Source organism: Ictalurus punctatus, chromosome 9 (assembly GCF_001660625.3).
Source record: "Ictalurus punctatus breed USDA103 chromosome 9, Coco_2.0, whole genome shotgun sequence".
Classification (NCBI taxonomy): Eukaryota; Metazoa; Chordata; class Actinopteri; order Siluriformes; family Ictaluridae; genus Ictalurus; species Ictalurus punctatus.
In genome coordinates this window covers 18825279-18850699 of record NC_030424.2, presented here as the reverse complement: position 1 = coordinate 18850699, position 25421 = coordinate 18825279, and the positions used below count along the sequence as shown (strand labels likewise).

General features: G+C 37.2%; 1 protein-coding gene across 2 annotated transcripts; it reads right to left on the bottom strand.

The window, feature by feature from the left end:
• Positions 1–928: 928 nt before the first annotated feature.
• On the bottom strand, positions 929–24808 carry LOC108270441 (utrophin). Of its 2 annotated transcripts, XM_017477145.3 has the most exons (16): positions 21261–24808; positions 18724–18854; positions 16311–16467; positions 14893–15013; positions 13232–13497; positions 11870–11948; positions 10925–10985; positions 10713–10774; positions 10465–10539; positions 9701–9902; positions 9357–9442; positions 8101–8258; positions 6189–6355; positions 5936–6047; positions 3479–3600; positions 929–1650 (listed from the first exon to the last, which is right to left on the bottom strand). In XM_017477145.3, exons 1-16 carry the CDS (start codon positions 21402–21404, stop codon positions 1542–1544), a joined length of 2052 nt encoding a protein of 683 aa, XP_017332634.1. In that variant the 5' UTR covers positions 21405–24808; the 3' UTR covers positions 929–1541. The 2 variants fall into 2 exon arrangements, with proteins under 2 accessions (XP_017332634.1, XP_053538722.1); XM_053682747.1 differs by lacking the exons at positions 16311–16467; positions 18724–18854; positions 21261–24808 and adding an exon at positions 15475–16300.
• Between the last annotated feature and the right edge of the window lie 613 nt (positions 24809–25421).

Genomic DNA, 25421 nt, shown 5'->3' with positions numbered 1-25421 from the left:
AAATTGTCCATAATATATGAATGGATGGGGGTGTGTGTGTGTGTGTGTGTGTGTGTGTGTGTGTCTGTGAGATTGTGCTCTGCGATGGGTTGGCACGTCATCCAGGGTTTCTCCTGCCTTGTGCCCCAAGTTCTCTGGGATAGGCACGAAGCTTCCCGTGACCCTGTGTAGGATAAGCAGTATGGAAAATGGATGGATAGATTTTACATTATTTTATTAATTAATATTTTAAATAAAAATGTGTGTCAGTAAAACGTCTGGCCGATGGAGCACATTCAGACAGGTTGAGTTTAGACTAGCTGTTTAGGTAGAAATGCAACAAATTTCGCCCTGGTTGAAGGATGAAATATTCTTAAACTTAGATTTTCCAAATGATGTCAGAGACGGTGGCTGTAAAAGACTTAGACAGGCTTGCTTGATATTTTAAAACCTGTAAAAAATTAATGTACTTTTATTTCATAGTATAATGAGAGTGTCTGTCACCAGGCAAAGGGGAAACAAAATGAGGTAATCACTCAAGGAAGCGGGTATAATTATAAAGACTATATTATAGACTCACAAACAAATCACAGAAGAATATGCTTCATTAATGATTAACAAGTTCAGTGACAAAATGTAATTTTGAAAAAGAACTTTTCCCTTTCATCAAAAAGCATAAAAGTATGGAGTTGTAACTTTTGAACTGCATGACATTCATAAACAGGTCCAGTATGCAGATTAATATATATATATGTGTGTGTGTGTGTGTGTGTGTGTGTGTGTGTGTATATATATATATATATATATATATATATATATATATATATATATATATATATATATATATATATATATATATATATATATATATATATATATATATATATATATATATATATATATATATATATATATACATATATATACATACATATATACACACACATACACACAGTGATTGTGTTATGTTGTGCTGTCAAATACAAACATTAGTAAGCGGACTCTTGCTAAAAGCAAACAAATCACAACATCTAAGCTCCAGTCAGCTGGACAGGTAGAATAGGGTTTAAAAGACACATTGTGTTTATTGTGGATCACATTCAGAGTAACATCCTAGTCACTAATACTTAAGTCTGCATTACTATAACAAATTAAATCAATAAATTCAAAATGCATTACTAGACTGAAACTGAATAAAATAAAAATTAAACCCACTGGAATAGGATATACATCAAAATGTTTTGGTGAGATGTTTGACATCATAATAAGAGTTCATGCACATAAAGAGGCAGCATGAACACAGACATCATCACAGAATCTAAACAGACAAAAGAAAAGGTCTAGAGTTTATTCGGCTTTTTTCAGAAGGATCTGCAGTGTATCTTTACCTCAAAGTCACATCCGAAAACATCACCGGATGCCAAATCTGGAGCTGGATATATCCTAATGCTGTAAATAATATTTACAGATTCAAGATTCTTGAAGTCGTCGGGTGCCAGCATTATTGTGTAGTCAAATAAATGCAGTGACAGGGTACTTGCTTGTCACATCTTCCTGAAAAGTCATCTGTCTGGTGTGTTCCTGATCCCGCATATATCCATGACCTGCTGCGCACACGGTGTTCTCTGAGGGGACTGCAGGGACATTTGGCTGCATGTGTATTCTTCACTCCTGTAGATGCAAAACAGAAAGATACAGTGACAGCAGTTCTGTTCGGAGTTATGATTGTTTTGAGAGAAACAAAATGGTAGCTTCAGACTTCAGTGCCCTTTTCAAAAATCCAAGTCAAATTAAAAGTACAATTAAATAATGCACACAGTCATCAGCTAAATACCAACAAAGAGAAAAATACTCTTCCTGCCTGGAAGCTGTGAAAGTTAATTAAACTTCTAAAGGGATAGCTTTTACACACAAACTGGGTTATGGTTTTAGATGATGAGTAACATCTTTTAAAGATGATTAAAATGTTATTTATAGTTCAGTATAATAAAAACAGAGGATTGTTGTCTTACTTTATAATTCGAGTTCATAATCTGCGAGATCTTGTACGGAGAAAGTATGGAGATTTCATCATGCATCACTGACACATTAGAGATTCAGTTTGCACTCAGCAGTGTGACAGTGAGCACCAGACTGGCATGTCATTAACCATGAGCAGAATCGATGAGGAATGAGTCACAGTCTTCCTGCTCACAAATGTTTTGGTACTCACAACGTGTCAACAGATTCACTCATCGTTTAGGCTGGCTTAAACCAGGTCAGTAAGAAATAGGTAATTGGGGAGATTTATTTTCGGTGAAGAAAGTGGCAGTGATTTCAAAGAAATTTGATAACAAAACTCCTAGGTCATGTTTTAGTTCTAATTCTGAAAAGCTTAATTAAGGGTTCAATAATTAATGCAGCAGGATTGTAGAAACAATGAGCCCATTGTGTTTCTTTATATAGACATTAATGCCTCCTGAAAAATTATGCTTTCAGGCAAGTTTTCCTTTTCTGATTACAGCCACGTCCTCCAATCAGTGTACATGATTAGATTCCACGTCCCCCGAGTATGGCTTAGGGCTGTAATTGGACACTGATTGCATTTCAGTGTAGCACGATTTCAGCACATTACTGAAATTGATATGCAGTGCAAGTAGGTATTACATTTTCTACTTGATCCTTCTCTAGCACCTGATTCATAATGGGTGTTTTTTCCATTACTAACTACTAATGAGCACAAGATGATATGAGGAAATAAAATAGCTGTGGGTGTAGATCCACATTCATATTGAACCGTCGAGAGACTAAGATGTGGGAAAACTGAAATAGTGGTGGAGAAAAACATCATTAGGCAAGATTCAGGATGTTTGCATGTGAAAAACTGGAGAAAAGACATGAGGAAGAAAGGCAAATAACAATCACAGGGATGCAGCAGGGATTCTGCCAGGTTTTGTGTTTCTAACTAGGGCTCCATGATTTCTAAAAAAAAATAAAAATAAAAATGTAAAAAGTGAACGCTGAGTGGATAGACAGTAAAAGAAATGCATGATGATGAGAGCAGAATTGGGCCAGTGTGCAGGTGGTGCATTTCATCACTGCAGACTGTTAAAGTGTGTGATTAATAATGATTCCTCTGATTTTCCTCCTGATTTCAGTACACAAAAAAAGGCCTGTATGATTTTTTTATTTTATTTTTTTTAAAGAATCATCCTGACGTGAACTGCTCAGGCCCTTCACACCGTATCTGCTGAGCAGCATATATGAAGATTTTGACATTATTAATTATTTCTGCTATTTTTTCAGCACAGCAAAAATAGCAAAAATAATTTGTCATGTTGAAATCACCTCTACAAAAAGGGATACAGGAATAGATGAACAGCTGAATAGATGAACAGAGCTGCGCTTTAACTGTGATTTGTATGTATAAAGGGACAGTATTTGTAATATAACAATATATAGTGCGATGCTTAGTGTGTAAGTCCTTTATACTTTATTAGTGTAAGTCCTTTATACTCACGTCTGATCAATGGTCTGGACCGGCAGGTATCCAAGACGTGGGTGTTTACTGAAGTATTTCTTAGAGCGAAACTTGTTTTTCAGCACCTTGGTGAAATCACGCACATCTTCCCCTGAGGTGGTCTGTAATAAAAAAAAGTGTAGCTCATAAACAAACATCTTTTCAATCCACATGAAAAGTTTGTGCACCCGAGTCTTCATAGTAAATGTCCTACACAAAAATGTACAGGAATTTACTGAGAGAAATATTGTAATTTATTCCATTTACACTTAGTAACACAGAAGTACCACTTTCTCCAAAGCATTACTTCAGCACTGTGGATATCAAAGCCAAAACCTGAGGCACAACCTCCACATTGCAGTAAGTGCAACCATGAGAAAGCCAGCAGAAAATATGGAGATGCAGAATGTGTACTCTCAAGAATCCACATACCGCTCTCTCACTCTTATCACTTACTGTACACCATCAATCTGTAAATAAAGGTGGCCCACGGCTGTATTGTATTTTCACACATTTTCATATGGGAAGGTATTGAAATTGTATTCTAGACTCTTTTTTTTTTTTTTTTTTTTTTTTTTCTTCTCTTTTTCTTTTTCGGGCTTTCCAAAATATAAGAGAACACAAAAAGATTGATAGGCAAAACGCCATGTGCTCTCTCTCGAATCAGTCTGTCGTATCTAAAACGACTAGGTTGCTGAATTCCCTCTATTTAGTCAAACAATAATCCTCAATTTACTGATCAAAATGAAGCCACGAACAAGATAGATGAGAGAAGCAAAAATCCAGTTTATTGTTCAAAAAACAACAACATGAGATCCCCTCGTGAGACTGCCCAAAATTGATCTGAATCTAAGCACAGATTCAATGCCCTATTTATACAGTCTTATCTTTAGGTTATGCCCAGTTATCTCATTCTTTTGTAATCCCAATATTCTTTATTAACGTCTTTTTCTGATTCCTCTTAAAAACTACTTATTGGATTTTAAAATACCATTAGAACAAACTTTTCTCATTTTGAAATCCCCTTAAAACACATTTTCAGCCATTGGACATCCCCTTATCTTCATGTTTTTCTTTTGGGTATTTTACACATTTTCCAAGGACCTTAATGCCATTCCCACTAGGGCCTAGGCCATCTTTATGAAGAGCAATAATTCTTTTTTTAGGCCCTATGCTATAAGAAGATTGCCAAGACCCTGACACTGAGCTGCAGCACGGTGGCCAAGACCATACAGCGGTTTAACAGGACAGGTTCCACTCAGAAAGGCCTCGCCATGGTCGACCAAAGAAGTTGAGTGCACGTACTCAGCGTCAGATCCAGAGGTTGTCTTTGGGAAATAGACGTATGAGTGCTGCCAGCATTGCTGCAGAGGTTGAAGGGGTGGGGGTGAGCCTGTCAGTGCTCAGACCATATGCCGCACACTGCATCAAATTGGTCTGCATGGCTGTTGTCCCAGAAGGAAGCCTCTTCTAAAGATGATGCATAAGAAAGCCCGCAAACAGTTTGCTGAAGACAAGCAGACTAAGGACATGGATTACTGGAACCATGTCCTGTGGTCTGATGAAAACAAGATAAACTTATTTGGTTCAGATGGTGTCAAGCGTGTGTGGCGGCAACCAGGTGAGGAGTACAAAGACAAGTGTGTCTTGCCTACAGTCAAGCATGGTGGTGGGAGTGTCATGGTCTGGGACTGCATGAGTGCTGCCGGCACTGGGGAGCTACAGTTCATTGAGGGAACCATGAATGCCAACATGTACTGTGACATACTGAAGCAGAGAATGATCCCCTCCCTTCGGAGACTGGGCCGCAGGGCAGTATTCAGCATGATAACGACCACTGCCTTGCTAAAGAAGCTGAGGGTGAAGGTGATAGACTGGCCAAGCATGTCTCCAGATCTAAACCCTATTGAGCATCTGTGGGGCATCCTCAAACGGAAGGTGGAGGAGCACAAGGTCTCTAACATCCACCAGCTCCGTGATGGCGTCATGTGGAAGTGGAAGAGGACTCCAGTGGCAACCTGTGAAGCTCTGGTGAACTCCATGCCCAAGAGGGTTAAGGCAGTGCTGGAAAATAATGGTGGCCACAAAAAATATTGACACTTTGGACCCAATTTGGACATTTTCACTTAGGGGTGTACTCACTTTTGTTGCCAGCGGTTTAGACATTAATGGCTGTGTCGAGTTATTTTGAGGGGACAGCAAATTTACCCTGTTACACAAGCTGGACACTCACTACTTTACATTGTAGCAAAGTGTCATTTCTTCAGTGTTGTCACATGAAAAGATATATTCAAATATTTACAAAAACACTTTTGTGAGATACTGTATGGGCAAATCTGTTAGGGTCTCATTTTAGATGAAATACAATGTATTTGTAATTATTTAAAAATAAATAAACATGCACTCTAAGTGCTTTTATAATAGCATAGTAAAAGCATGAGAAGATATGATGCTCACAGGGGTGCAGTATTCCACCATAGGATAGGTTAATTTGTGACTTCTGGTAGTTCTTCCAGTGAAAAAACATCTTTGACACACATCATAGTTGAAACGCTTCAGACTGCGATACCTGAGAAACGAGCATATTTTTAATCCACTGTTGCACTCACATATACTGTAGATTTCATATTTCTTAGTCATTGCTTTAATTACGTAATCCAAACTAAATGAAAGAGTGATGTTTACAGATGTTCTTCTTTGATGAGTTTACCTAAATCCCACCATGGGGAACTCTTTGCAGATATTACACTTGGCCTTGTGCTTGGCAGTCTCCGCTGCAGCCAATCTGTGCAGCACCGGCAGCCAGACCATAGACTGAGGCTCCAGATGCATCCACTCCACAAACTCCTCCAGCTCAACTGTGTCTTTGTCACCCACCTAAAGTACAGCAACAAAGACTGATTACTCATTTATCCCCCAATGAGGGGAAATGTTTTTTTGGTTTTTCATTCATTCATCTTTAGTGACCACTTTATCTTGGTCAGGGTAGTGGTTGATCTGTATCCTGGGAACACTGGGTATGAGGTGGGAATACACCCTGGATGAGACATCAGTTCATCACAGTTCACCATGCTCACATTCATTTACACCTAGCACAATGTTTCATAGTCAATCCACCTACCAGCATGCATTTTTTGGGAGGCAGGAGGATACCAAAAAACCAGTAGAATCCAACATGAACATGAGGAGAACTGGCAAAACTCTGCACAGTAACTTGAGCTCAGGGTTCAACTGGGGACCCTGGAACTGTGAGGCAACAATGCTGTGCCAAGATGCTGGCAGGAAAAGTTTTCACTTTTCAAATTTAAGCACACTTTAGTAGAACATTTGGCCCATCAAAATCAGCTCTTAGCAGAGTAATAAGTGAGGCCAGCATGTAATTGTATCCCATAAGGATGCATAATTCATCTAGGTAAAAAGATGAGCTTCTTCACAGGTACCAGAGAAGGTGTGTGGTACCTCCAAATAACTCATTCAACTCCACTCCAGCATTTGGGAAGCTACTTAGTACAAACTACATTGAGAAAATGGAGGTACAAAAATAATCAAGGATGTTCTGGAAGGTTATTTATCATTTTAGTGGCATATTCATCTATGACAAGAGAGTGTAATGTTCCTGAACTTCATCAGCAAGAGGTTAATGTGTTATTTATCAGAGCTGCCAAATGGAGTATTGTTCGTCATTCTAATTTTTCCTTTTGACATCAGACCCATTGCTACTATTATTCATCAATACATTATATTTATACATTAGCGCAGGCCAGTAGAGTTAAGAGGTATAAACAGTGTATTTCATTTATTGTAAAATTACCTAAAATGGATTTATGTTATGGCAGATGTGGCAACTCAGTGGCAGTTAAGAGAGGTGACTAGTTTTATACATACATTTATTACATATTTTGTGTGTCATGTGAATGCAAACCCTATATGCCAAAAAGTACACTATATGGGCAAATGTTTGTGAACACCTGACCAATACACCCATAACTGGGCCTTCCCGAATTGTTGCCACAAAGTTGGAAGCACATAATCGTATAGGATGTCTTTGTATCCTGTCGTATTATGATTTTCCTTCACTGGAACTGATGGGCCCAAACTTGTTCCAGCATGCCAATGCTCCTATGCACACATCAAGGTCCCTAACAACATGGTCAGCTGACATTAGTGTACAAGAAATTGAGTGGCCTGTACAGAGCCATGACATCAACCCCTCTGAACACCTTTGGGATGAATTGGAACACAGACTGCATGCTAGGCTTTATTGTCAATCATCACTAATGTTTTTGTGGCTGAATGAGCACAAATCCCTACAGCCATGCACCAAAATCTCGTGGAAAGACTTCCCAGAAGAGTAGATGTTATAATAACAGCTAAGAAGAGACCAACTCCATCTCAATGCCTGTAGTTTTGGAAAGATATGTTCAGTTAGCACATCTTGTTTTTATGATATATCTATGATTTACTATATTACAGATACCCTTATAAATCAAGTGCAAGTCCTTGAACCTTTTTACTTGTGCGAGATGTTTAATGACAGTTTTTAGCGTGGCAATGATCAAGACAATTGAGACAAACCTCTCACTCAAGAACAAATATGTATAGGCTTGTTGTTTCAGACTCACATGCTGAAAACAACTGTGGATACTTGGTTCCACATTACTCCCTCCAAAAGCAGCAGCCTCACCCAGCTGGTATGGGATCTGGATAGTGGTGTGTAGCAGCAGTGCCAGTTGTTTTGGGTTACACACTCCTGCAGAGCTGGCCACCTGAGTGAACAGATCTATGGAGAGATACCATGAATTAGGACCAAGAGCTGGAATTTAGTTGGAATCATAGACTGCTTGGTATGTAGGTATTAGCTTAAATGACAAAATAAGGTTAAACACTGCAGTGGTGCATTGGGTTGTATTTCAACCTACAGTTTTAGGGTTTCCAATTTGATTCTGAGCTCAGGTTACTGATTCTCCCTCAGTCTTTGTGGGATTCCTCCAGGTTCTCTGGTTTCCTTTCACCTCCCAAAAACATGCGGATAAGGGACTGGTTATACTAAATTGTCCCTAGGTATGAACAGGCTCGGAGTGGCCATCGGGAGAATCTTGAGAACTCCTGCTGGGCCGCTCTGCCCGCTCATAAATTGGGCCGGCAGACTCAACTGCTATCTCTTTGTTTTTTCCTCACACAGAGAAAAACGTATATGTGTTAAGTTATGCAAAAAAAATCCTAATGTTACAGTTGTATATTTTGTAGCAGAAATGTTTCATATAATTTATTTCATTATTTTATTTATTAAATTGATGTGGATGTAAAAAAAAAAAAAAAAAAAAAAACCACCACAATAGTGCAAAAAGTATCTTTCTTACTGCAATATTTCTTTTTTTTTTTTTTCACATAATGTAACCGTTGAACTCTGTGTAGCAGAAAACATAGTATGCGATTTATTACTGATATTTATGGCCATATTTATACTATTCATATTTCTTGCTGAAGCATGTCAGAAATAAATATAACATGGTAGTAAGAACAAATCTGTCACTTCATTTATCCAGGTCCCACAATGGGAGGGGGTGGGGTAGGGGGGGGCGCTGGTCCTGGGCATTAGACTCCAGGGCTAAAAATGGGTCCCACTCTGGCCCTGGGTATGAATGAGTGTGTGAATGTGAGTGTGGATTGTGCCCTGTAATGAAAGGTATCCCACCCATGGTGTATTCCCACCTCATGCCCTGTATTTGTGATAGGCTACGGATTCACCACAACCCTGACCAGGATAAAGTGAATACTGAAGATGAAAAATGAATTATTGCTTTCAATATACTGAAGGTGAAGCGCCACAGTCTTTCTGAGATTAAAAAAGCTGTGGAAAAAAAAGCTAAATACTTACATTTATACTTCTCTCCAAGGTGTCCTTTTGAAAGAGAAAGAAGCCCAATCTTCATGGACAGAATTTGAACTTTCCCACTTCGATCCCTAAGACAAATAAAAAAGTAATGAAGGTCAACTGAATCTTATATTATTGGTAATGAGATTAGATCAGATTTTTTTTTAAATAATGCATCTTCTTCAGAGCAAAATTATAAAGAATAAATTCTGACAGAAAAAAAAGTCATCATATCTTGTATATTAACATACCCAAGAACATTCATGATAGTAATTAATTTTGTCTTTGTGAATTTGTGGATAGTAAAAGTGTCACAGTGAAATATTCTTTGTGGCATTCATGCATACCGGTCATAAACATTTAGAAGCCAGTTAAGACACAGGTCCACACACAGGGGGATATCAATGAGATCTGGATACACCTGCTGAAGTTCAGTGTATATTGTGAATAGGCAGGTAATGATGGCTGGAACCTCCAAAACTTGCTCATTATCAGTCAGCTGATGTTGTTCAAAGACACCATGAGCCATGGCCAAATCCAACAGGTCCACTAAAAAAGATTCATATTCATTTATTGCTTCATCTCCTCTCACTCCTCTCCCCACAAGACAAACATCATTAATGAATCCTATTCAGTTCATTTTAATAAAAAGCAGCAGAGCATAGCACACCGCCCGGCATGCAACAAAAACTTTCAAACTGGGGGGGTGGGGGTTCATTGATGAAATTATGACACTAATTTCATCAGCTTTGCAACCAGTTATTCATTCCAATCAAATCTAATGTACGGTTCATTAGCATCTAATATTTGCCTTCTAGCTCACTTGACAGAACACATTTTTTGCACAACTTGTGCTGAACTAATGCAGTCAGTAGCTCAATTTTGGCTCCAAATGTCTTAGGAATATTGTGAGATTTGGCACTCAAAGTCTGTGCTCACTAATGGTCCTCAATACAGTCAGCTAAAATGACTGGGGAAGACTGCCATGCTGAAATTCACTTTATCTTTTACATTAATCACCAGACTGTGTTAAACACTTTACTTGTTTTGGAATTCAGTGGTGAAATGACTATCAGAAGCAGGTAGATGCAGAAAGTGATAATGCACTCACAGCACAAGGCTTTCTGAACTCTGCGGCTCTTCAAAGCTGTGCGGTAGGCTGAAAATCGTACATGTCGGAGCTCAGCTACAAGAAAAGAGTATTGTCATAAAATGTAATCATCACATACAGACCGCATTTATATTCCCATTTCCTGTTTAAGTTATCTTGCAATAATAACCATGCCTTAAATTTATCAGATTTTTTATTTGTATATTAACATAAGTCATGCTATTTAATGGCATGGACTTAATACTCACTCATTGACTGAAACAGCTGAGTCATCATTGGATGATCCCATGACGTAGTTTGCATTTGATGACTGAAAAATCAGAATTTTTAACAAATTCAATTAGAAAATAACAAGAAACTTAACAGAGTGCATTACTGAGATGATGTACAATCTCATGTCTCATATAGCCTATGACCTATGAAAATGTTATGATTAGAAAAGCATCAAATCAAAACTCACTTGATGTAATATGGAACACTGTTATGAAATATTGCCCTCTGCCATGGGTACTGAACAGACACTGTTGAAGAGACATGAATCACTTAGTATCATTTTATAACTTCTGGAAACTTTGACTGTTGCACAAAATCAGATTTTAAGTTTAAGGGGAATATGAGTTTGTCGCATGGGTATTTCGTTTGCAGATCTAAAACTATTTAGTGTGATATATACACAAAAACAGAAGAAATCAGCAAACACTTTTCACAGCTCTCTCTCTTTTATATTATTTATATATATATATATATATATATATATATATATATATATATATATATATATATATATATATATATATATATATATATATATACACACACATACACACACAGTACTGTGCAAAAGTATTACTTAAACTTTGTTATAGAATTTTATTTTATGACATTATAAAGTCAGTACAAAATCATTTTGATTTCCAAACATTAGTTTTCCAGCACAAAATTAAATATTACAGAAAACTGTTTGTATGTCAGTAAAGAAAACAGCATGTTATGTAAGAGACCACTTTTCAGCCAAAAAACACAATGAAGGCTGCTGGGTTTTGCTGCAAAAATAAGAACCAAGTCTCCAGAAGAACTGTGTCTGCTTCTGCAAGATGCTCAGTAAAACTCCCTAGCCATTTTCCTTATAAAAGCGCACAAATTGTTCCTCAGACTACTATTTTTATTAAAGTAAGGGTCGTCACACCAAATATTGACTTTGTTTCATTTATTTCTGTTTACTGCTCTTTATAGTATTTTTTTAAAGGTAGAAACATTTAAGTTCATTATTTTTGAAGACATCTTTGCTCTACAGTATTTCTTTGCATCTGTCTAAGATTTTTGCACAGTACTGTATATATCAGGCCAAAGAAAATACAATCATGCAACAGTACAATAATGGCAGAATTTTTCTGTACAACTTTACCAGATAAGAAGTCTTGAGACAACAGTCTGCTATCAACTTGAGCATCTACAAACTGTCTGTGCTGATTCATCGCTGATGCCTGTGAAAATTTGATTAAACGTGACATAAGTATGCCAGAGCTTTAAATCTTCGACTTTGTAAAATAAAACCTCTGCAACAAAAGGGAGGGAGGAATTTTACACTTTTCATATCTAAATTGGCCAAATTCTTACAAAGAGTGTCATATTGGCCTTGCTGTTAAAGGTTTTTCATCGAAGATATGTGCTGCATTGGAGTGCTGAAGATGAATGACCTGTTCCCACATTAAAGTTCTTATATGGCTAAAGAATAAGTTTATGCAGACTTTCTAGAGGTGTTTACTGAGACATTTCACCCACAGACATCTTGCTCTTTTGACTTGTTTCTCCTGCAACACTTAGTGACATCCAGTTGTTGGTAAAATACTTAAACATTTTTATTTGCCCATGACATTGTGGTTACAAATGGATAGATTGTTAATCTTATCCGAAAAGTTTAGTGTAAGAGGACACCTGGAGGTAAATGTTTAATTAGTAGTGTCCTTCAGCAGTCCAGATCAATAGCAAAGGTCGATATCATGGCTCTGAGGCTCCACAAAAGATTATGACAGTCACATACTCATCAAAAGGCAAGACACTAACTGCAAACAAAGCAAGATGTGACATGGTGCTATTAATATAAGATTAAAAACAATCAATTCCTCTATGCCATCATTCAAATATGAATGTGATAAAGTCAGTTAGTCATACAAGGATGACTGGTTGCCATTTTTAGCTCTGTTAACACCTAATATGATGAAAATGGATGACATTTTGTGGCCAAAAAATTGTCCATAGCTGATGTGGAATTTAGACATTGAAGAGAAATCATGCTACAGCATACAAAGACATTCTATACAATCATATGCCTCTAACTTTGGAAAAGTTTGGAAAAGATCTACAGTATATATGGAGGTCATGGTCAGGCTTCCATATACTTTTGGCCATATAGTGTATTTTATAGTCTCTCACCTCTGAAATGTCCAATTGTGTTTTAGAGCTCTGAGGTAGTGGCAATGAGATTAGAGCCAGCTGAATGTCAGGAAGTAGAAACAAACTGCTACTGATATCTTTTGCCCCAAAGTATAGTTCTGCTGTCCCCCCAGTAAAACTTTGCTTACAATATAAACATGATTTTTTTCTTTTAACACAATGACATTTATCCTTTGATCTGTTCAATGTCAGTCAAAACACATGATCACACTAAAGAGTATGCGGAGTATATTTTGTTGTGCTTAAGTCTACAAATTAGATCAGACTAAAAGAAAAACTGATCTGAGTTTTTCACCCTAAGCAATTCACTCACACTCTCCTCAAAACCATCTGGCATATAGCTGACCAGAGTTTGTCCTTCTGAGCACCATCCCTCCCATTTATTCTCCATCTCTGCCAAGCCCAAGTCTAGCTGATGCATGGCATCCTGGAGGTCCTGCAGTTTTCTCAGTACCCAGCTGACCTGCTGCTGCAAACTGGCTGTGCTAAAGCAGAACCGATCCCAGTGATGCTGGACTTCCATGGCTTCATCCAGCACAGCCTGAGCCAGCCACATGCTCCTCTCCCGCAGAGCAAACTCTGAATATATCAATACAGAAAAGGAATTTAGAGAATAGGCCAAATACAAGCACATTTTACCTTCTATAATCATATTACTAAATGCATAAATCTGAAAAAAAAAAAAAAAAAATATATATATATATATATATATATATATATATATATATATATATATATATATATATATATATATATATATATATATATATATATATATACATACTCAACATCCACTTTATTAGGAACATCTGTACACCTGTACATTCATGCAATGGTGTAATCATGTGGCAGCAGCACAATGCAGATGCAGGTCAAGAGATTCAGTTAATGTTCATATCAAACATCATAATGAAGAAAAAGTCTGATCTCTGTGCCATTTTCCTCTGACCTCTCTCATCAACAATGCATTTCCACTCACAGAACTGTTGCTCGCTCAATAGTTTTTGCATTTCACACCATTCTGTGTAAACTCTAGCTACATTTGTGTGTGAAAATCCCAAGAGATCAGCAGTTTCTGAAATACTCAAAACCAGCCCTTCTGGCACCAACAACCATGCCACAGTTAAAGTAAAGCCATAGAGATCACACTTTTTCTTTGGCTGAATGGATAAGTGCATGAATGTGTAGGTGTACGGGTGTTCCTAATAAAGGGGACAGTGAGTGGATATAATAATCTAGTGTATATGTCCAAAGGTTCAAAGTAGGTAAATCACTATGAAATTTAGAAATAAAAATAACATTCCTTCCTACTTTCTGAGCTTCCTTTTGTCTCCCCCCCCCCCCCCCCCCATATATACTGAGGGATCATCAGTGCAAAAACTATTTGAATCAAGAAGCATAAAATGACACAACTAAAATCTCTTAGCAATTTCCCATCAAACATGAGAACACATAAATCTCAGCTCTACAGTATTATCAACTGATGTCCCCAGCTCTCTCACAGGCAAGTTCACAAACAAAATTTAATACAGTGGGGAGAAACGGCCAGAAATTTACACTCCAGTGGCATTTTTGTATGGACATCCAGATGCCACAAGATCCTGGCAATGTGCAGTTTGTATAATCATCTCTTCTCTTTTAGATTATGTCATAAAACCAGATCAGATTTACACCTGCCACTTTTCTCATTCTTTCTCTGGGTTTTACTGTCTGCACTCAGCCATAAACATGATTAAAACCAAGTAATAGTGATGCCCTTAATTTATAATAAGAGGCAACTTTTGAAAAGGACAAAGTTGTGCAAAAAAGATCAACTGTTTGCTGAAAGTAATAAAAATGTCAGGCATGTTTCACTGGATAACATACATCAATTTGAAAGCTTTTATGGATGTTTCACAGTTGCTGAATTCATCTGAATGAATGTTTTACTGATAGAGAGAGAGAAAGACACTCATGTGATAAGAGAAATCTGACCTGCTGATTCTTTCACGTTGCTTTCACTCACAGTGTCCACATGCTGCAGAGGCAACAGATATACCTGCTTCAGAGGGCACTCAGAATCCTGCCTTCGAGGGCTGAACTGCCTCTGCACAGTCTAAATGATACATTATGCACCGTGTTATAAAAAAAAAAAAAATGCCCCATGTGAGCAGATAAAGCTCACATATAATATCTTACTGATCCGCAAGCCTACCCGTGACATTTCTAAAAGGTCAAAACAAATAGAACAGTTTTATTAATTCATAAAGTAGATTTTCCGGTCAGGGTGTCAAATAAAATTAGAGGAAATAGAGATATAACTTTTGAAACAGGAAAAAAAACATTTTGTGTTCAGCTGAAGAAGGTCACTTTGAGAAGTCAAGCAGAGAAATCTTTATGGTCTATATTATCAGCCAAGTGCATCATTCACTGTGTGCTCTCTACTGATAAAGCCAGAAGGCTGATAATATCACAATCTGATGCAGTTATTTTTAACTTTTAGTGTCATTGTATTTAATAATTTAACATTGACAGCAAGGGCACAGTGGCTTAGGGGTTAGCATGTTTGCCTCACACCTCCAGGGTTGGGAGTTTGATTCCTGCCGCCTCGGGGTGTGCAGAGTTTGCATGTCCTCCCTGTGCTTTGGGAATTTCCTCTGGGTACTCTGGTTTCCTCCCCCCAGTCCAAAAGACATGCATTGTAGGCTGATTGGCATTTCCAAATTGTCTGTAGTGTGTGAGAGTGGGTGCGATTGTGCCCTGCGATGAGTTGGGACCCCATCCAGGGTGTCCCCTGCCTTGTGCCCCAAGTTCCCTGGGATAGGCTCCCCACAACCCTGTGTAGGATAAGCGGTAGAGAAAATAGAGAGATGGATGGACATTGACAGCTCATTGGCTGTAGGTGTGAAACTGTCAGAAGCTGAAAATGCAGATGTAACTGAAGGAGCATTCTTAAGGGCTGGTTTTAATTTGTGTCAAAATAAAGCATTAAGATGAATTAAGATGTAGCAGTTATAATCTCACATTGCCAAAATAACACAATGATGCATTATCACAGGGTATTTTTTATAAATAAATACTCGAGCAAAGTTTGTGAAGTGATAAAAGACTGAACTATAGTGTAAAAACACTGTGGGCGGAACATGATATAATAAAGACTAGTGCAGTGGTCGAAGGGTGCATTTTACCAACATGGAAACCTAAAAATGCAGTAACACCAAGCTGAGGACGCCAAAACATCAGCTAACCAACTCATAAAATCAGTCAAAAGGAATTGAGGAAGAACTGGGGTTTAGACTTTTAAAAAAATAAATAAATAAATAAAAATAAATACTACTATAATTTATCACATGATGAAGTGTATATCAACATGAGGTATCTAACTCTGTCCATGGACCTCTCCTGTAACTGACCATACAGTAGTCTTGCTGCTGCGGTAGATTATTAATATCATCTCCAGTGGTACTCTGCCTGGTCAGTTCTTCATCTTTAAGCTTTGCCCAGAACCAAAGTTCCTCCTGTAGAGTCATCAGTTTTGCTCCACTCTCACTGTGAAGCTCCACACAGTCCCTGTAAGAACATGTTGCTTCACACAGCAGAGTCTTGTAACATTGTAGATTTTAACTTCAATAGTGAGAATTCTGCCAAGGGAAATTCATTTGTTTGTGTTATACACCAAAGACATTTTGGTTTGAGATCAAAAGATGGATATTGGACAAGAGTTTAGGATTTCAGCTTTTATTTCCTATTATTTACAGTACTGTGCAAAAGTCTTAGGCACCCTATTTTTTTTTTCAGTACAAACTTTGTTATACATTTTTATTTTTTGATTTCTACATTATCGAGTCAGTGCAAATACATTTTAGATTACCAAACATTAGTTTTCCAGCATAAAATTAAAAGTTACAGAAAAATCTTTGCATGTCAGTAAAGAAAGCAGCATGTTACTTAAGCGACCACTTTTCAGCCAAAAAACACAATGAAGGCTGCTGGGGTTTGCTGCAAAAATAAGAAGCAATTGTGACAGTCCAAGTCTCCACAAGAACCGTGTCTGGTTCAAGATGCTCGACAAAACTTACACCTCATTTCCTTATAAAACTGGAGAAAGTGTACCTGAGACTACTCATTTCTTAAAGCAAAGGGTCATCAAACTAAATAGTGACTTTGTTTCATTTATTACTGTTTATTACTGCACTTTATAGTATTTTTTAAAAAATGTATACACATTTAATTTCTTTATTTTTGCATGCATCTTTGCTGGACAGCATTTCTATGCATTAAGACTTTTGCATAGTACTGTACATCTAAACAACATAAAACCTTTTGCATCAGACCACCTAATATTTAGGTGAGCAAAAATATGGGAACAGATAAGTCTTGAAGTAAATGAAAGTAAATAACATTTAATATTTGGTTGCATATCCCTTGCTTGCAAAAACTGCATCAAGCTTTTGACTTACAGACATCAGCAAATTGTTGCTTTCTTCTTTTGTGATGCTTTTCCAGACTTTCACTGCAGTCTCTTTCAGTTGTTGTTTGTTTCAGGTGGTTTCTCCCTTCAGTCTCCTCTTCAGGAGGTGAAATGTATGCCCAATTGGGTTAAGGTCTGGTGATTGACTTGACCAGTCTAAAACCTTCCACTGTTCCTCCCTGAAAAAGTCCTTTGTTGAGTCAGAAGTGTGTTTTAGATTATGGTCTTGCTGCATGATAAAGTTCTTTGTGGTTAATTTGGATGCATTTCTCTGTAAATTGGCAACAAAAATGTTCCTGTAAACTTCTGAATTCATTCTGCTGCTATCATCATGAGTTACATCATCAATAAAGATTAATGACATGTAAGGCCATGACACTACCTCCACCATGTTTCACAGATGAGGTTGTAGGTTTTTGATCATGAGCCGATACTTTCTTTCTCCACACTTTGGTCTTTCCATCAATTTGGTAGAGGTTTATCTTGATTCCAGAAGTTTTGTGGCTCATCTCTTTATTTCTTTGCGAATTAATTGATTGGTTTGCATCTTGTGGTATGGCCTCTATATTTCTGCTTTCGAAGTCTTCTTCAAATGGTGGATTGTAATAACTTCAATCCTGCCCTGTGTAGGTTGTTAGTGGTGTCACTGTCTGTTATTTTTGGGGTTTTATTCACAGCTGTCACAATGTTTCTGTCATCAGCTATTGTTGGTTTCCTTGGCCGACCCATTCAATGTCTGGTGCTCAGTACACCAGTGGTTTCTTTCTTTTTCAGGACATTCTAAATTGTTGTATTGGCTATGCCCAATGCTTGTGTAATGCCACTGATTGATTTTTTTTCCTCTTTTCTGAGATTCAAAATGACTTGCTTTACTCCCATAGATAGCTCTCTAATATTCATGTTGGCTAATCATTTTTAACAACAAATGCAGTCTTCACAAGTGAAACTGAAGTCTAAAACCAACAGTAGATATTCAGAGCTATTTATTGTTTAAACAATCAATCTAACAGGACACATCATGGGAAACAAGAAACACCTGTCTGTCAGATGTTCCAATATTTTTTGCTTGCCTACAAATAGGTTGGTCTGATACAAAATGTGCTATGTTCTATGTCGTTTAACACATCTACATATACAATAAATACCGGGGGGGGGGGACTGAAATTCTAATCTCCCTTATATTCGTCTTTTGATCTCAATCCCAAATGTCTACAGTCAAAAGCCAAAAAAAATAAAAAAATAATTGTCCTTGCTGTTCCAATAGTTTCAGAGGGGACAAACATCACATGTATTCAGTGTCTGCTAAATAACACTATTTATGAATGGGATTGGACACATGTGTGCATGCAGAGTACCTGTTAGGAAAGATAGAATTTCCATGAGTGTAGTTATTTTCATCAGGGCTAATTCCTTGGAAACCCTGTGACTGGTCCCTGGATCTCCTTCTGGAGGAACCACAATTGGTATCGATCTCTGGCTGTATATCCTGGGGAGAGATTGAAGAAACAAGAACAAGCAGAAACTACAATGAAATTAATTCAAATAAATCAAATGTTAGGTACTGAATTGATGGAGAACTTAGTGCGCTCAGTGTCACTTATTACTACCCAAGCACATTGTTTAAAAAGGACACATTTAAAACAGCAACATCTTCCTTGTTGTCAATGTTTTTTTGTTTGTTTGTTTTTAATGAATACACCTCACACTTTTAAAGATGTGAATTGAGCAAGCAAAAATATCCACCTACTTCAATTTATTACCAAAACTGTTGCTTATCCAAGTGAGACAGTCATTAATCTCTCAGAAATATTAAATTGACATGTGCAGTAATAATAAAAGTACTGAAATATGCAATATTCCTATTGCAGTGCACCATCTTTCAGAACAGCACTATATTCTGCCAAAGTTTCCTTTAGAACAAATAAGCACTGAATGTATTAAACATTTCAGCAGACTTATTTTATGTGCCTGGTTTATGTGTGTATCTCTTACTGTTTAAAGAGTTATATGAGACAACAAATGAAATGAAGCCTCAGAGAAAGTCTTTTGCTATGAAAATAATCCATATGTCTGGGTCATACATACTCAAACTATAGAATATATTGATAAAGTGTAATCAATCAATGTGTGTAACTAACATTTGCATATGTTAATAAGTACAATATGTTTAACCAAAAGTTAGAATTGTTACTTAAAAGCATAATCTAGTAATCAATATTACTTAAGCATAATCTATATGTATAATCAAAATTTAGAAGAATAATCCAAAACCATAGAACACTTTTTAATCAAGTTATATTCTAAGTGTGTATTGAACTAGAAGAGACTTCTATGTTTTACTGCACAGCAGATGTTTTTCTGTAGGGGGCAGTGGTGTCTGGGGGCAGCTTAGCAGTTAAGCCTTAACCGCTAAGCAGCCCCCAGCCTGTTTATACCCTGTGTCAGCTATGATATGGCACCCCTGGAGCAGAGAGGGTTAAGGGCCTTGCTCAAGGGCCCTACAGTGGCAGCTTGGTAGTGCTGGGGCTTGAAACTCTTAACGGTTAAGGGGTTCAGGGGTTCAAGCCCAGCACTACCAAGTTGCCACAGTAGGGCCCTTGAGCAAGGCCCTTAACCCTCTCTGCTCCAGGGGCGCCATATCATAGCTGACCCTGCGCACTGACCCCAACTTCCTGATATGCTGAGGTATGCGAAGAAAAGAATTTCACTCTGCTGTAATTTATACCTGATCAATAAAGACTCATTATCATTACCTCTGTATTCCCTGTATAAATTGAGTTAGAAGATCTGTGTGTTTTGTCTACAGCAGCTTCACTCTATGGCAATAAATTAGCAATTAGACATTCACCGAAACTCTGTTTCTAATCAAAGCCCTTTAAGCTTGAAAACTAATGCCAAAGTAAAAGTTAAGACTTCCAGAAAGAGAGAATCAGGCTTGGACTAAAGCCAGAAAATCATTAAGGTATAAGGGTGAATTTTGGGGCAGAGCAAAAACCGTGTCCTGAATAAACCTTTCCAAAAAATCCACTTGACAACGTGCATTGACAATGCACCACAAATGTAAGGTATCATATAGACACGAATAATCCATTAAAGCAATGGAGATTGGTTTGTTTTTACAAAGAAGATTTTTATACCCTGTGTACAGATAAGTTTATAATGCATTTTTAACAAAATACTTGTTTAGAAAGGGGACAGAGACATATTGCTTTATTTCACAATTTTTTCAGTAGGGTTTATGCTTATAATAGATTCCCTACATTCCCTACAATCCATACAACTGCTTGAATAATAAATTGAAAACTGAAAAATATCTTATTTATATATCAAATAAGCACTAAAATCACATATCCCCAAATTTCAGTATAAAGCTTAAACGGTCTCAAGCGTTATCATTATTCTCTACAATCCATCAAAATGAAATGAGCACGTTACTTGCATGAGAAATTTCACTGGCATTGAAATGAGACATGCAAGTCATATGTATGGTTAATAAGACACGTGGATATTTCTTCAAAGTAATACTTTTATTCTGCTGTCTAATGCATATCTAGCTTGCCTTATGGCTGACTGTCTGTGGCTGGATGTCTAGCTCCATTTCTCCAAATGTTACCATTTACCAGGGTATCTTTTTAGAGCTCTTCAAAACTGCTATTTAACTATAAAAACTCTGCACAAAGCATTGAATAAAAGGAGAAACATTTTAAGACCTTTTTTTAATAATAGTAATAAAATATTTTCAGAGACATTGTTTTAAAGGGCATCTGCAATAAGTTATTTTCTCCTCTGCATTTACAATTGCCATCCCTTGCATGTAATTAATCTCTCAGCTCTTACAGTACATTCCCCTAAAATAAAGTCAGCAAAGACAAAAATAATTCAGTCACTATACCTTGCACAGTTTCTGATATCCTGGTGATGTGAAAGTCACGGTTTGCACTCTGTGCAGAAAGAGCATCACTTTCTGGAGTGAGGATCTCACCATAGCCATTATTCTCCAGCTGCTTTCTGTCCGGAAGCTCCTGAAGAATTTCATCCTTTGGGACAACAGCCACCTGTTCTCTCACAATGTGCAATGAGCACTGAACTCCCAAAGTCTCTGTGCTAGTCCACTTCCATGCTTTTAAATAGTATTTCTCTGGAGCTGAAGGGCAAAGCTGAATGTAAACGGCTGTGAAGGGGCTTAATCCAAGTGCTGTGGACAGAAGATTCCAGCTCAATAGCAGTCTTCTGGCATGGACACTTACTGGTTACAACTAAGAGGATACACAAGATTTAGGAGAACGTCCTGAAAAGACACAGTGTCCATACAGAACAGCAGCTTTAGAAGCATCTTCCCTGCTTGAGGATATGAACAAGAAAGAGAAGGGAGGGGTGAAGAGAGCAAATTGTGAGCTACTCCATGCACCCAGTCTTATGTGATCAGTCCTTAACCTGCCCTTTACATAGTAATGTAGTAGAAGAAGAGTCACCCTCCGAAGTTATTTAATCAAGATGTCAATATAGGCTAAATAATGTATTTGCACAATATATTTACATAAACATCACCAAAATGCAAGAATCAAAGTTCCTGACACTAAATCATTTTGAGTTTGCAAAATTATAAACATACTCAATGAAAAATATACAGGAAACACACATTATGATTCCCTCTACCACAAATTCAAGAGTATGATTTCCATAAGCATCAGCCTTGTTGTAGAAGCATTCATTATAATTGGTTAATTGCACTATTACAGGTAACAATATGCCGAAGATAATTTAGGAGAGTATTTACGTGACTCTGCTCCAGGTGTAAGTAAATAGTTCATTGTACATTCTTTATTATTAGACAGTGAATACTGAGCATTTCTGTACAAAGTGAGGCCTGACATCTAGTGGCAATAAGAGGCAAGAATATTCTTACTAAAATTGAATTAAATGTATGAAGCATTATACTGTACATGAAGCATTATAAATTATACACAGTTATACACAATTATACACAATTATACACAAATTATAAAGATTTGTGTGTACAAGGTGTATAGTCCTGCACACATAACAAGTAAGGGCAAGAATAAACCTTCAGCCTGTGAAGACAAAAGAGACACATTTAAAGAATACAAATAAGGCAACTGATCTGCTAGGCAAATCTAAAGACTGAATGAGTGAAGGTTCAAAAGAGTTGGCATGTGAAATAAAATGTGAAGATTACTGTCTTGTTCAATATTTAACTCTCATAACATTGTAGCTAGGGGAGCATACAGTGCTGGTTTCATGAACTCCAATAGCTACCTACTTTCTAAATTTGAAACATTTTCAACATAATTTTAATTTCTAGGAGTCACAAGCTCAGCTATTTAGGATGAGTGGTGTTTGAATCCATCACAGATAGTAAATGAGTGATGACCCAGTGCTTGCCCACACATACACTTTTTTCCTCCAGTGTTGGCTGGTATCAAACCATGGATATCTAGGGCCATAAAACATGTGTGCCAAAGACTATTAATTCTGTAGACAGCCATACAGAAGGCGGACAAACCACATGGCCAAGTTAACTTAAAAGTAACAGAATGACAGCTAAAATGAAGGTGACAAAATGTAGGGACAAGTGAACTCCAGAGATTTGTGTTTTCGCCATATCATACCACATTCAGCCAACGAAGGTCTTGGTAACTATCTGATGAGTTGAAGCAAGTGTATTAGATTGACAAACAATAAACTCTGTAGAACTTTACTGGTGTATGATCTCCTTGGGCTAAATACACTGTCATTTTAGTTCCTTTAATCTGTCTCAAGAGGAACAGAGGTTGCAAAATCACCAACAGACAACTTGTTACACAAGACCACAGCCTCACACTACATTTATGTAACCCAATAAAATGCTACATGAATGTTGTACATTTAAGGCATGGCTGCTTTGTGTTCCATGCCAATGCACAAAGATCAATGACCTTATTCACTTAGTAACAGCTTTACCATGGTCAGAGTCACAAAGGATCCAGATCCTATCCCAGAAATATTGGGCATGAGGCAGGAATACACAACAGTGGATGGGACAACAGTCTATAAATTGGAACGATACAACAATACACTCGTAAAATCTTGAAGTGTTACCATTGACAGGAACCATGTTCACATTCTTACACACACAGTTGCAATTTATCTTAGCCAATACACTTACTGTTTTTGGGAGATGAGAGGAAACTGGAGATGTTGGAGGAAACCCACATGAATGCAGGAAGCATATGCACAGAAACACTACACAGATAGTAACCCAAGCACCATATGGCCAAAATTATGTGGACACCTTACCGTCATACCCTTATTTGCTTTTTAACATTATATTCAAGGTTTTAAATTTGTAATGCTACAGCATACAAAGATGTCCTTTACAATTGTGTTCTTAAAATTTAGTGGGAAAACCCACATGTGGGTGTGATGGTCAGATGTCTGTATACTTTTGGCCAAATACTGTATGACACAGTGTGACCCATGGCACATTGTTGGCATACATTCAAGCCACCCTGGAGAAACTTAGAGAACATACAAATGAAATGAGAATAAAAAGTTAACCTTGTAATAAACAGCATTAGTTATTTCCAGATATAATTCTACTGCAACTCCATTTGCTGATTTCCCTTTTTTTAAATACGAGATTTAATCTACAGAGCATTCAGAAGGTTGCTGCTTGCCTAGATTATAAACTCTTAAAGTACTCTCATTTACACTTACTCAGGTAATTCTACTGGCTTCAGGTCTTCAAATTCAAGGTGGCTAGTATGTTCTTCTCTGAGATCCAAGCATAGATGTTAAGCAAGATATCACTCTTTCAGCGTCTTGGCTCCTCAATAGTTGAATAAGCTTCCAAATGAGCCTAAACTTACCAATCTTTCCATAAAAGGCTAAAAGCCTATAGTACCTTTTCAGAATATATACAGAATAACACTTCATTGCATTTCTTTGCACTTACTTTTTGTACTGCTCTTGGTTTTCTGAAATAGAACTTTATGCACTTATTTGTTGCTGGGGTTTTTTTTTTTTAACCAGTTACACCACTTGTGTAAACCTGCGTTATTTTCTAGTCTTTTAAGTTATGACCACTTACAGATTCTACAAGTACTTTGTATTATTGCAACTTCAGCTGTTTGCACAATTCCTAGGATCCAAAGCGTCCATTGTGAGCCACACAAATATTTCACTACTCATAAAATCAAGACTGTGGAATGGCATCCCGGTCTCCTGCCACTGAAAACCTGTTGAGCGAGTTAAAGAGGAGAGGCCACAGATTATTATAATAGGGGTATTAGAACATTTAGTTTTACTTCTTTTCAAATGTATGTAGTATTAAAGATTAAAAACAGATGGTAGGCATACAAAGAGCAGTTCTATACAGAAAAATAAACCTATATACACACACACAGTATAGCACTACTGTATACCACTGTAAACTGTAAACCACTGCAATTTTACTACCTTTCTCTATAAATACAGTATATATATATATATATATATATATATATATATATATATATATATATATATATATATATATATATATATATATATATATATATAAAATTAGAAAGATTTTTATTCCATAGATTAATTCATTTATCTTCAGTAACCACTTTATCCTGGTCATGGTTGTGGGGGATCCCAGGAACACTGAGCGTAAGTCCATCTCAGGACACCATGCACACACTCATTCACACCAAGGAGCAATTTAGAGTCACCAATCCACCTAACAGCATGGTTTTGGAAGGTGCACTGAAACCAGATAACCCAGACAGATACAGGGAGGACATGTGAAACTCCACACAAACAGTAAGCTGAGGTCAGGATCCAACCCTGGATCCAGCAGTGCTGCACCACCGTGCTGCAGTATATCTTACATTTTAGCACAAATAATCAGAGCATACATAAATTTTGTTAACACCCTTTTAACACCACTCGCCTTTCAACAGGCACTGCAACATCTAATCAGATTTTATTCATGCAATGATAAAGTACTGCACTGAAACGCATTTGAAGGCACTTGAAGTCAGAGGTGTCCAAACTTATGCATAAA

Coding starts and splice junctions, on each gene's coding strand:
- LOC108270441 (XM_017477145.3), bottom strand. CDS start 21,404: ATGAAATTCTTCAGGAGCTTCCGGACAGAAAGCAGCTGGAGAATAATG. Junction 13,498..14,892: donor CAACGTGAAAGAATCAGCAG/GTCAGATTTCTC, acceptor TGATATATTCAG/AGTTTGCTCTGCGGGAGAGG. Junction 10,540..10,712: donor TCAGCTGTTTCAGTCAATGA/GTGAGTATTAAG, acceptor CTTTTCTTGTAG/CTGAGCTCCGACATGTACGA.